The sequence below is a fragment of the Urtica dioica genome, chromosome 1 (assembly GCF_054948205.1).
Source record: "Urtica dioica subsp. dioica isolate 48M chromosome 1, U.dioica_male_clone48M_v1_H2, whole genome shotgun sequence".
In the NCBI taxonomy this organism is placed as follows: Eukaryota; Viridiplantae; Streptophyta; class Magnoliopsida; order Rosales; family Urticaceae; genus Urtica; species Urtica dioica.
Genome location: NC_142756.1, coordinates 28,179,203 through 28,192,237, shown reverse-complemented (window position 1 = coordinate 28,192,237; position 13,035 = coordinate 28,179,203). Strand labels below are relative to the sequence as shown.

The 13,035-nt window shown below is 45.8% G+C and overlaps 2 protein-coding genes across 2 annotated transcripts; one reads left to right on the top strand and one right to left on the bottom strand.

The window, feature by feature from the left end:
* Positions 1-525: 525 nt before the first annotated feature.
* Positions 526-1,050, bottom strand: LOC149407849 (uncharacterized). The gene has a single exon (XM_089622265.1). It carries the CDS (start codon positions 1,048-1,050, stop codon positions 526-528), a length of 525 nt encoding a protein of 174 aa, XP_089478391.1.
* Positions 1,051-3,121: 2,071 nt separating this feature from the next.
* On the top strand, positions 3,122-4,115 carry LOC149407848 (uncharacterized). Its single transcript, XM_089622259.1, has 3 exons — positions 3,122-3,408; positions 3,500-3,635; positions 3,717-4,115. Exons 1-3 carry the CDS (start codon positions 3,122-3,124, stop codon positions 4,113-4,115), a joined length of 822 nt encoding a protein of 273 aa, XP_089478385.1.
* The last annotated feature ends 8,920 nt before the right edge of the window (positions 4,116-13,035 follow it).

Here is a 13,035-nt window from a genome sequence, read left to right as displayed (position 1 = left end):
TATATGACATCAAATGTACATAAATACACACTACAACTCTTCTTGTGGGCACCATGGACAACATAGCATTGGTTGCAGTGGCGCGAGTGCGCTTCGCAATCGGCCAACATGGTCAGCCAAAAGTAGCCTTGCCTTTTTATTTTGATGGCGAGCGCTCGTCCACCTGCGTGATTTCCGCATTCTCCTTCGTGCACGTCTTCGAGGATTCGTTTAGACTCCTCCATCCCGACGCACTTGAGGTAGGGTCCTGCGAAGCTTCTTTTAAACAGGATTCCATCTATGATGCAAAATCTCGCGCTTCTCAGCAGGAGCTTGCGTTTTGCAATCTTATCTGATGGGACCGTACCAGTTGTGATGTAATGTAGTATTTCATCCCTCCTATCCTCCCCTTCTATTGTTATGACTGTGGCGATGGTCATGGAAATAGAAGGTTGTTTGATTAGTTTCGACTGGTATGACCCTTTTGAGGCCCGGATCCGAGGTTGATGCCAGGGCAGCCAATGCGTCGGCCGAAGTATTCTCGCCTCAAGGGATCCTTGTCAGGGAGAATTCTTCGAAGTTTTTTGTTAGTTCTTTTACGACATTTAGGTAAGCTTCCATTCGCTCATCCCTAGTCTCGTATTCCCCGGAGTATTGGTTTGCTACGAGTTGGGAGTCGCAGAAAGCTTCCACTTTCTTTGATCCGACTGTAGTGGCCAACCTAAGTCCGGTGACTAGTACTTCGTATTCGGCTTCATTGTTTGATGTGACGAAGTCGAGCCTAAATGACTGTTCTATAGTCTCACCGTGGGGGGAGGTCAGGTGTATCCCTACTCCAGCTCCTTGCTTTGATGATGCTCCATCCACTTTAAGTGTCCAGGTGCCTTCGACCTCGGTCACGGTGGGACTTTCCCTCGGGAGTTTGATGATGAAATCCGTTAAAACTTGCGATTTTGCGGATGTCTTCACTCGGTACTCAATGTCGTATTCGCTCAGTTCCACGGCCCACTTAGTTAATCTTCCTGATTGATTAGGGCTATGTAGGAAACTTCTGAGCGGATGTGAGGTCATTACTATTATGGTGTGAGATTTGAAGTATGGTCGAAGTTTTCGCGCGGCAGAAACGACGGCCAAGGCCATCTTCTCCATAATAGGATATCGAGTTTCAGCATCGACTAACGACTTGCTTGTATAAAAGATTGGTCGTTGATCCCCTTGCTCTTCTCTGACGAGTACTCCACTAACTACTGCTTGAGACACTGCGACGTATAGATAGAGTGGCTCCCCCGCAAAGGGTTTTGCCAAGATTGGGGGTGTCGATAGATACTCATTCAATTTTTTGGATGCCTCTTTGCATTTGTCGTCCCATTCGAGCCTCTTGTTTCCTTTAAGGAGCCGGTAGAAAGGGAGACATTTATCTGTAGACCGAGAGATGAAGCGGTTGAGGGCAGCGATGCGTCCCGTCAACCTTTGAACTTCACGCCTATTAACCACGTTTTTGGATTAACACTAAGAACCGTCCGTGGTTCGATCTAGGGCCGGACCCTATGACCGCACGTAGGTTGGGTTTGGTGAAATTCTTCTCTTCTTGTCCTATTCATGTTATTCTGATCTTCGGGTCTTCGAGTGTCCGGGTCTTCGAATCTTCAAGCCTCTGGGTCTTTGAATCTTCAAATCTCCGGATCTTTGGATCTTCTACGTTCTTCGTGTTCTGCGCCGAGTCTTCGAATCCTTGCACCTTCACCTAACCACAAATGAAATGTGAATCTAGAGGGACGCGGAGGGTTTTCCCTCGGTGCGTTCTCCGACGCTCAACATTAGTCGTGTTGTAATGTGTTTTTGGTAAATGATTTGTGAGTGTCTCTATGTTTTCTAGAGAGAGAAAGTGGTGGTGTGATTTTTGTAGAGTTATGAAAAGTTGAGAGAAACTTACCTTGTGTTCTGAACGAGTGGGGTATTTATATGGACCAAGGAGCTTGGTGTAGAGTGCTTGGTTGAGTGGTGGAGATGACCGGGTGGTCTTGGCCGAGTGGAGCTTGGTGTAGAGTGCTTGGTTGAGTGGTGGAGATGACCGGGTGGTCTTGGCCGAGTGAAGACGACCGGGTGATCTTGGCCGAGTGAAGACGACCGGGCGATCTTGGCCGAGTGAAAATGACCGGGTGATCTTGGTCGAGTGAAGACGACCGGGTGATTTTGGCCGAGTGAATAAGACCGGGTGATCTTCACCGAGCGAAGACGACCGAGAGATCTTCGCCGAGCGAAGACGACCAGGTGATCTTCGCCGATTGAAGACGACCGGGTGATCTTGGCCGAGTGAAGACGATCGAGTGATCTTGGCCGAGTGAAGACGACCGGGTGATCTTGGCCGAGTGAAGATGGGCGGGTGGTTTTGACCGAGTGAAGACGACCGGGTGGTCTTTCTTTTTCGCCGACCGGGTGAAACTGACTCGGTGATCTTCTTTTTTGGCCGACCGGATGGTCTCGGCCGGGTGAAAAATGACCCGGTGGTCTTCTTTTTTGACCGACCGGGTGGTTATTCTTGTGATTTTGTCTTGAAGATTTCTCAAGGAGCCTAGCTTGAAAAAATTATTTAAAAGTCTTTTGAAAGACATTTCATGAGAATTAGACTCGGGTTTTGACTTCATGCGCTATGTTCATTGGTTTGGGCCTTGTGCATTTACTTGATGTGTCGTCTCTTATTTTAGGGTGTCGTTTTTACCTCACGAAAATATCATTGTAACATTAACCCCCTAGTTTCTCGCGCGACTTGTCGTGTGAGAAATTCTTTAATCTTCTTCACCGTATCGTGGATCTCCGGTGACGATTCCGAAATTCTTTTTAGTCGACTCTTTTTTTTTCGACACTCTTTTCTTTTCTTTTTTTTTCCCTTTTTTTTACATATAAATATATTTATTTGTATGTACTTGGATTTTCGTTATATATATACTTCCCTTTTTTTTTGTATATATTACATATATGTATAAATGTATTTCTAGGAACGTATAGACTTTTGTCTAGAGAAGAGAGCCTGGGAAAATTCAATGGTATTGATATCGGAAGGAATGTTCCGCCTATTTCGCATCTCATGTTCGCTGATGACACTATTCTTTTTTGTCGGGCGGAGAAGGAAGAATTAGAAGTGATGTGGAGTTGTGTCGAGAAGTATCTAGCTTGGTCCGGGCAACAAGTGAATGTTCTTAAATTCGGGCTTATTTTCTCTAACAACGTCTCAGAGGAGAAAAAAGATGAGCTCTCGAGTCTTTTAGGTATGAAGGAGTGTTCGAAGGATGTTTTTCACTTGGGAAATCCTCTCTTCCTAAGCAAGAAAAAAGGAGAGAGTTTTGCCTTTCTCAAGAAGAAAGTAGTGGAGAGATTAGAAGGGTGGATGACGCGTACAATTTCGAAAGCCGGGAGATCGACCCTTGTCAAGTCGGTTATTCAAAGCATCCCGGTTTACACCATGTCCACTTATAAGCTTCCTAAAACTTTTTGTCAAAGTTTAGATAAAATGATGAGAAAGTTTTGGTGGAAACCGGTACTTGGCCTCCGTGAGGTGGAATGATATTTGCAAGCCTAAGAAGTTTGGTGGTTTGGGCTTTCAGAAGTTTGAGGATTTGAATAAGGCCCTTATCGCTAAACTTGGGTGGCATCTAGCGGCAAATTCGAAGCTCAAATGGGTAGAGATCCTTTCCTAGAAATATTGTGGTAAGAGTAAATTTTTGGAGGCAACGGTTAAGAGCCACCACTCTAAATCGTGGAAGGATATTTGTTCCTCTCGGGAGTTAATTAAAGATAATTCTAGCTACGTTATTGGGAGTGGCAAAGATGTAAATATTTTTGAAGATAAGTGGCTTCACTCGGGCCCAGTCGTTTCTGATTTTGGGATTGGAGATTTGCAGGGTTTCTCGATGGATTTGCTCATGGACAAGGAAATTAGAAAATGGGATTCTTCTTGTATTTTAGATATCTGCGGGGAGGAGTGGGTAGAGCAGATCCAGAAGATTAACATTTTCGAAGATCCTTTTCCAGACCAGCTGATGTGGACGGCAGAGCCCCTCCGGTTTTTTCTCAGTCGAGTCGGCGCTGAGAAAAATTCAGGGGTTCAGAGAGGAGCCTGCGAGTCCGGTCTGGGGTAGCATTTGGAAGCTTCATGTGCATGAGAGAGGTCGGGTTTTTTTTCTGGAGGATGGCTAGTGGTTGTTTCACCCTAGGGCCGTTGCTGAGGAGAAGAAACATGTCCGACAATGACTTGTGTCGGAGCTGTGGTGCTGAGAAAGAAACGCTGGCTCACTTATTCTTTCTTTGTGACTGGGCTAAGAAGCTTTGGTTGTTAGAAGGTATGGGTAGAAGATGGGAATGGGTTTTAGATGCTAGTGGCGTGGAGATTATCGAAGAGATTTTGGCAGTGAACCGAGTTCGTAACAGAGAAGGCAGCGGGAAAGATGAGTTCATGTTGAGGGCGTGGAGGATTATGGAATAGTTGTGGTCTAGTCGCAACAAGATGGCTTTTAAAGGTTCAGAGCCAGTTTTCGAGAGGATGATGTGTCGTGTTCGTTCTTCTGTCAGTGAGCACATGGGATTAGTAGGAGTGGTAACGCCTGAGCGTATCCCTAAGAAGAGGGGCGGTTTTTTTGCAGTGGAAAAGGCCCTGCGAGGGGGTTATCAAAATTAACACTGATGCTTCGTACATGCTCTTCGGCGCGACGGTGGGAATCGTAGCTAGGAGGCATGACGGGAAGTCGACTTGGCTTTGGAGATGCTCTATTGGAGCTGTTTCGGCATCTGAGGCTCAATTGAAGGCTGTTCATTTGGCCCTCCTTGTTGCCAGATTCTGTGGAGTTAAAAAGGTAGAGATCGAGGGCGATAATAAGAGTATTATGGAAAGTCTGAATTCGTCTAAACAATGTCCCTTTTGGTTTTTGATTCCTCTATTTAAGAATGTTTTGAATTGCTGTAGTTTTTTTGAAAGTATAAGTTTTGCTTGGTCGCATAGAGACTCCAATCGAGTAGCCCACTCTTTGTGTCAATGGGCGACTCTAGATGGTAGTTCTGGTTTTTGTAATCTGAGGGAAACTCCGCCCCTTGTGCGGAGTGCTTTCAACGCGGATTTGGCTAGTGTTATGACAGTGGCTTCCTCACTCTCTCCTGTTCTTCCTGATCTGGGTTGACAGTGGGCTGGCGAGGTGGTGTTTTAAAAAAAAAAATATTTGCATATCTTCCCAAATAAGCATTTATATGTAAGAGAAAAAAAAGCACATATTTATACGTATATATTTCATCTTATAGTGTTGGGATTTTGTTTTATGAATGTATCTGAACTTTGAATAATATGTGTATATTGAGAGGGAAGAAAAAATGGATAAATAAATGAAAACAAAGACCAACACTTCACGTCAATGACGTAACTCACACCATGAGCCTAGAAAGAGATATGAGTAGTTATTATATAATGTCAACTTTCTCTCTTCTTTGACACACGGTTTGTCTTCTTTTTTTATTTATATTTATATATATATATATATATATATATATATTTATATATATATATATATATATATATTTGTATATATATATTTATATTAGGTACATTTACTCAGTTAAGTATATGTACCATACATATATATATATATATATATTATATAATATCTGTACATCCTGACAATCCATCAGGTAAGTGAGTATTCCTCTTTTCTTTATTTTATTTGTTTTCTTATTATTATTTATTTAATATTTTTTTCTTTGAAAGAAGGAACAACCACTTTCGGGAAAAACCTCTGAGACATCTTCTTCCATTTTGAAACTGGAACAAAACCCTAAAACCCATGCTTTCACCATTCTTTCCGGATTGAAGCTCATTTTGCCATAGAACTTCGTCGGGTTTCAGGTGAGAGCAGATTCTTGACTCCTCTGTCTCTCATATTTTTGTTTCCCTTGTTTCTTTTTTCCATTTTTTTTTATTTTCTCCCTCTTCATTGATGGGTGCCCAACGACCCCATTGATGGTGGGTCTGAGATTCTCGATTATGTGTGGTTGTGCGAAATTAATTTGACCAATGTGGAAGCTTTCGACCCGGGAGAAGAATTTGTGACTCGTTTGCTCGACGACTTATTTCCCACAGAGGGGGTTCAAGGTTCGAGCTCGTCGAGGCACGGTGACTCCGACTGGACGGAAATCTTGGCAGAAGCGAACCGAGCGGAACTCGTTGACGGTGACGGAAATCGTGTCTCAGACATCGGAGTCCAAGAGTCTCGCGGTGCGCGAGTGGTGGGGTCACACGCGGAGGTCGTCCAGGAGGGGGCGAGACGATCCCTCGGTGAGATTGTTCAGGCGAAGGAAATGGCGGAAATCTCCCCGGAGAATGTTCGAAGCCCGAAGATCGTCGGTGTGGGTATTGCGATGCCTTCGGTGTGGACGCGGGCCTGGACAGCGAGGGCGGTGAGGGAGAGCGAGGCGTCGGTCATTCTGCAGGGATCTTCGGTAGGGGTCGGTGGCAGACTCGGGTCCGAGTCTCGATCCGAGGTGGCCGACGAGGATTCGGTGATTGGATGTCCTTCTTCGTCTTGCGTTGCTGGTACAGGATTTTCGCACGAACCGTCCATGTCGGGTCCGGTCGAGGTGGAGTCGACAACGAGTGCTCTAGCGGCGGGAGTTGTCTCGGCGGCCAGAGGAGGTACGTTTCCTCTTCTTTTTTTTTTCTTTTTGTTGCACTCTCTGGTTCCCATGCGCATGATTCTCATTCCATGAATACACACGTTTGTATAATTTGAGGTGGGTTTGGCACAACACTATATAGAGTTCCCTCGTGTTTTGGCCATGAGATTTTTGGGTCATATGGAAAGGTTTGTGGTTTGTCTAGAAATTTTGGTTTTTTGTGTGGAGAATGATCTTTGGAGTTTAGCGTGCTTTGGATTTTTTGAATACTCGGTGGAGGGCTTTTGTTTGAAGTTTGTGGGTTATTTTTTTTATGTATATTTGAACTGAGTTTTGGGTCGAATACGGTCTTTGGTGCCCTTATTTTGTGCACACGCGTTGTTATCACGTCATAGGTAGCGTGACATTTGTGAACGTATCTTTGTCTTGTTCGGCGTCTGTCTTCTCACTATTTTGCGTCTTCTCACTAATCACAAGTCAGATGACATCCCTCTTAGCGAGTTGAGGAAGAAAAAAGAGGGGAAGGAAGCAAGGCAAAAACAAGACAAGCCTTGGGAGAGGAAGAAGGCGGCGGGGAAGGTGTAGGTAGAAAGTTCAGGAGAAGGCAAAATGGCAGTCATTAATAAAATGGAAAAGAGTATGCCTCCCACGGAAATGTGTCCAATCCGTCCATCTTTGAGGTCGAGAGTTCTATCACCATGGAGGAGTTGAAACTGATCCGGGAGGAGCTTTGGATCCCGAAATCATTTCTCACTCTCGCCCCTTCTCCGAATGATATTCTGAGTCGTCCTCCTTTGGGTTACGGGCCGGTACACCTCGAGACTCTCATGTGCGGGTTAAGTTACCCCTTCCAGCCTATCGTTCAAGACTTATTAGTGGTCCTTCGTATCCTTGCCTTCCAATTGAGTCCTACAGCCTATTGGGTTATCTCGGCATGTTACATGATTTGGTCGTGGTTTTCTGGTCGGTCGATGACGGTGGGGGATTTTCGTGATTTGGTGAGGCTTGCTACCTTGCCTTCGGTTTTGGGTTCGTACTTTTTCATGGACCGTACTCGGAGGCCGGTGGTTTTGGGTCTTCCTGAGAGAATTTGTAGGGGATGGAAGAAACGGTGGTTTTGGATTTCTGACAAGTTGTACGGTATTGCTCCTTGAGAATTCGGTCTACCGGCTAGTTTCAGTGCGAGCAGGGGAGCGAACATAACAGAGTTCTGCCAACTGATCCGGTCGCTACCCGATGATGTATATTGTGCTGAGTTTTATCGGTCTCGCGTCACATGGTGGGAGTTTGGTTGGCTTCCGTTTCGTCCGAGTGTGGTCGATGGCAATGAGCCGTGCGCGTCGAGGGTCCCCGCTGCGTCTCTTGTGCCGAGTTCTACCCCGCCGTCCCCGAAGATCTTCGAGGAAACTTCTGAGGCCTATACGGAACTTCTCGGCGAGTCTGTGGCTTCTCCCATTTCGAATCATTCCCCCGATATTCCATGGGTTTCTTTATCGCCGTCTGGGGGTCTTTTGTCGCATGAGGTCGCGACTCCTGACACTTTGCCGTCGAGGGCAGCTCATGTGGTGTCACCCACGGATCCTTTGATTTCCTCGTCCCAGCCATCCACAATTGACGGTATTATTTATCGGCGTGGGAAAGGCGATTGTGCGTGTCGCGTGGATGATCGTGTTCCACGAATTGTGCATACATTCCCCATATTTACTTGCCATTGTTATTACTATAATTATTAGTATAATAATATTAGTTTCGCTTAATCTTTTTCTTCTTCGCAGGGATGGCTCGAGGCACCCACGCTCGCAATGAACACAGTGGATGGCCAAGCTCGTAGTATCCGATAATTCGCAGCCCGGGCGTGTGCGAGACGGGAGTCGTGCCGGTTCGCCCCTCTATTATTTCTGAGCATCCGTCGTTGGAGGTGTTCACGAGGAAGCGTTCTTCTGACCCCATTCCCGATGGTCTAGAGAAAACATTAAAGGGAGACTCGTCATCCACGTCGGGGCGCGGGAGGAGATTGGGTGAACGTATCACCGCGGTTGTCAAGGCAGTCCCGCATGAGCGGCTCGCATCCCTGAGTCGGATGAGTTGCTTGGAGTTGATGTCCTCCCACTCAGAGCGTCTCATGATGGTTAGTGATTTATTTCATATGTTCCTTTTAGTGCAAATACCTAGGTAAATGTATTTTTGTACGAACATATGCTTTGGGTATATGCGTCTTGTTTTATATTGTCATTCCCCTTTGTAGGCTTTTGTCGAGTCCGTGGAATCCGAGGAGGTTGTTTGGTCGTTGAAGGCGGAGGTGGACGAGTTAAATGGGAAGATGAAGACCTCCGAACGTTCTCGAAAAGATGCTGATCGCTTGTCGAGGGAGGTGGACTGTCTGAAGGTTGACTTAAAGAATTCTGAAGCGGAGAAGAGAACTATCCGCCACCCCTCCGGTGACTTGGTGAAGCAAGCTCGTGAGCTACAGTTGCTAGCCGAAAAGAAACTCCGGGATCGCGATGACGATGTGGCTTTCACGCGCTCTGAGATTAAGGGGTTAGGAAAGAGGATTGCCGAGCTTGAAGCGTCGGTCGCATGTAATGGCGACTCATGTTCTCTTCGCTTGGATTTGGACAAGGCACTTGAGTCGATTACCGAACTCAAAGCGTCTCTTGAGGCTAAGAACATCTCTCTAGAGTGGGATGCGATGCTCTATGGTCGGAGGCAAACTATGATGGAGAACCCCGGCCCGCTCACATTTAATTACATCCCGCCAGAGTACATTGCTGCTGATGACGCACGTGCGGCTAGGCGGGCAGCTGAGAGAGTCGAAGCATCAAAGGGTCCGAGGATGTCAGGGGCTTCTGATGGTGATGCGGATCGCCCCAACCGAATGGAAAAGAGAGATGTTCCGGAAGACGCCGAGAGGATTAATGCTCTAGATGGCATCGGCGAGTACTCTTGATAATGTTAGGTGCTATTTCTCACATGCCAACAAAAAAAAACAGCTATAGACCAAAGAAAAAACAAAACAAAATCCTAACCTATCTACGTTTTCCCATTTATTTTTTTTACAAAAAGATCACTCACAAAAGAAGGGAAGAAAAGTAAATATCTTTCCCCTACTCTACTACCACACTATCTTGCAGACCAAAAAACAAGGAAAAATAGATACATTTCACCTACCATACACTCAACCTCACCAAGGCAAAAGAGGAGATAAAAATATCCCTAACATAATACAACACGACTAATGTTGAGCGTCGGAGCACGCGTCGAGGGAAAACTCTCCGCGTCCCTCTAGATTCACGTTTTCTTATGGTTAGGTGAAGGTGCAAGGATTCAAAGACCCGGCGAAGAACACGAAGAACGTGGAAAATCCAAAGACTCGACGACTCGTAGATCCGAAGGCCGGAACACTTGAAGATCACAAGAACACGATGAACACAAAGAACACAAACACGTGAAAAACACCAAGAACGTGAAAGATTCAAAGGGTTGAAGGCTCAAAGAAGTAAACTTTCAAGAATTCAACAAAGAACATGATGAACGCAAAAGATCCCAAGATCCAGAAACTCGGAGACCCGAAGATCCTTATAACATGAACACGAAAAGGAGAGAAGAACTTCACCAAACCCAACCTACGTGCGGTCATAGGGTCCGGCCCTAGATCGAACCACGGACGGTTCTTAGTGCTAATCCAAAAACGCGATTAACATTTTGGCGCTAGAAGGAGGGGTTCCCGAGAACAACCACAACTCTCCACCAACAAATCAACTTCCTCTACAGAAGATCTTTCAATCCGACCGGATATTTTTTTCCCTTATCAAGCTTCAATGGCCCCCGGTCTCAAAAACGACCAAAATACTCCATGTCGGAGGCGACCAAGACCCCTCGAAGAGATACAAAGCAAGGCCGCGGAATGGATACGACCGAGACGATCCGACCGGGTACAAAGTCACAATACACCACGTCAGAGGTGACCGAGACGCCCCGATGAGATATGAAACAAGGCTCCGAAACAGATACGACAGAGATGGTCCGGTCGAGCACAAAGACAAAATACTCCATGTCGGAGGCGACCGAGACGCTCCGACGAGATACAAAACAAGGTCTCGGAACGGATACGACCGAGACGATGCGGCCGAACACAAAGTCAAAAAGACTACAAGTTGGAGACGATCTAGACGTTCGACGAGATAAGAAAATAACCCCATAACAGATACGAGCGAAATGATCCGACCGGGTGCCAAGTAAAAAAGACTCCAAGTTCAAGAGACTCCAGTGGCGAACATCATCCTCGATCCCGTCCTCATCAAACGAGACACAAAGATGAAGCATCTCGAGAACAACATTTTTTCCGGTTGACAAACACACCCTTAAAGATCGAAGAACATGGAGCCATATTAGAGATTATTTCGGCGAAAAAGATCCATAAGCCAAGTCGCTCGTTCATGCTCGTACTTGATTGGGAGCCACATTGCTCAATCGCGCTTGTCTTTATCGGAAGCCACGTCACTCAATCACGCTCGAAGACCCGTTCGCGAACATGTCGTGAGAACCCTTTGAACACTCGCTCAAGGTCTCGATTGCGAGCCATGGGCCCAAGTTATCGCCCCAATGATCACTCATCTCTCGGCGACACAAGAAACCCCGCAAAGAGACGTTCGATACCTTCGGTGAGATGAGGAATCCCCACGCGAACAAGGTCCCCACACAAAAGCTCTAAACGTCCACGCAACGCGGTGAGGGACTCGCAGAGAAGAAATCCTTACCAAGACGCAAGACTAAAAGAAGAGCCAAAAGAATAACAATAAGACTCCAAAAAAAAAATCCGCATACTCGCCAAATAAGCATCCACCCGATGCAAGCGAGACATAAAAAAAAAACTTTTACACCAAATCAAAATCCGGCGAAAGCCGAAGGACTCTTAGAACTCGTGAGAGGCTAAGGCCCAGACAACGCGAGAGAGAGACAGTCAAAATCCGGCGAAAGCCGAAAGACATCTCAAGATGCGAGAGAGGCTAAGACCCAAAAGAACGCGAGAGAGACAGCCAAACTCTACGAAAGCAGAAAGACATCTCATGACGCGTGATAGGCTAAGGCCCAAAAGAGCGCGAGAGAGACAGTCAAAATCCGACGAGACCGTGAGACATTTCACGAAGCGGGAAAGCCAAAGCTCGAAAGAACGTGATAGAGACAATCAAGTCCGGCGAGAGCTGAAGGACAATCTCACAACGCGAGATAAGCCAATGCTGAACAGAGTGAAAAATTGATAGTCAAGTCCGGCGAGCCGAAGGACATCCAACGATGCGGGAGAGACTAAAGTCCAAAAGAACGCATGAGAGATAGTCGAGCCCGGTTAGAACTAAAAGACATCTCACAATGCATGATGAATCACCAAGAAAGGTGAAGCCTTAACTCCAAAAGAAAATGGAATGCTTAATTCTCACTACTCGATCCTCGACTTTAGATGGCTTGGTTGAAATCATCACCAAGTAGCGTAACACTCCATACCCAAAGTGGCGTGGAACAGTCCGAAGATAGGCGAAACCCCAACACAAGAGGTATGATCGTGCTTTGCCAGAAGAGACATCGTCCTCAATCACAAACGGTTAAGACTGTTGCGCTACTTGGAGTAAATTTCATTTAAACATTAATCACAAGTGGAAAGCTCATCGTGAAATTTACAGTGAAGAATGCAACAACCGAAATTCAGAGTAGCTTGGGTTAGTCACAAAAAAAGCGAAGCCCAAAACCCAAGAGCGATCTAGGTTAAAGTTGAGCTCAATCCTCCAATGATTCGGAAACAACTCTAAAAACACTCAAAATCAAGTCCCCCACGATCCAGACGGGCATGACTCCAAAAAGCACAGAGTCAAGACACCAAGGCCACTGACGAAAAAGAAAAAGAAAGACTACTCTCGAGCAATTAAGTTTCTCGCACGACAAGTCGCACGAGAAACTGAGGGGTTAATGTTAGGTGCTATTTCTCACATGCCCAAAAAAAAAACAGCTATAGACCAAAGAAAAACCAAAACAAAATCCTAAGCTATCTACGTTTTCCCATTTCTTTTTTTTTTACAAAAAGATCACTCACAAAAGAAGGGAAGAAAAGTAAATATCTTTCCCCTACTCTACTACCACACTATCTTGCAGACCAAAAAACAAGGAAACATAGATACATTTCTCCTACCATACACTCAACCTCACCAAGGCAAAAGAGGAGATAAAAATATCCATGACATAATACAACACGACTAATGTTGAGCGTCGGAGCACACTCGAGGGAAAACCCTCCGCGTCCCTCTAGATTCACGTTTTTATTATGGTTAGGTGAAGGTTCAAGGATTCGAAGACCCGGCGAAGAACACAAAGAACGTGGAAAATCCAAAGACTCGACGACTCGTAGATCCGAAGGCC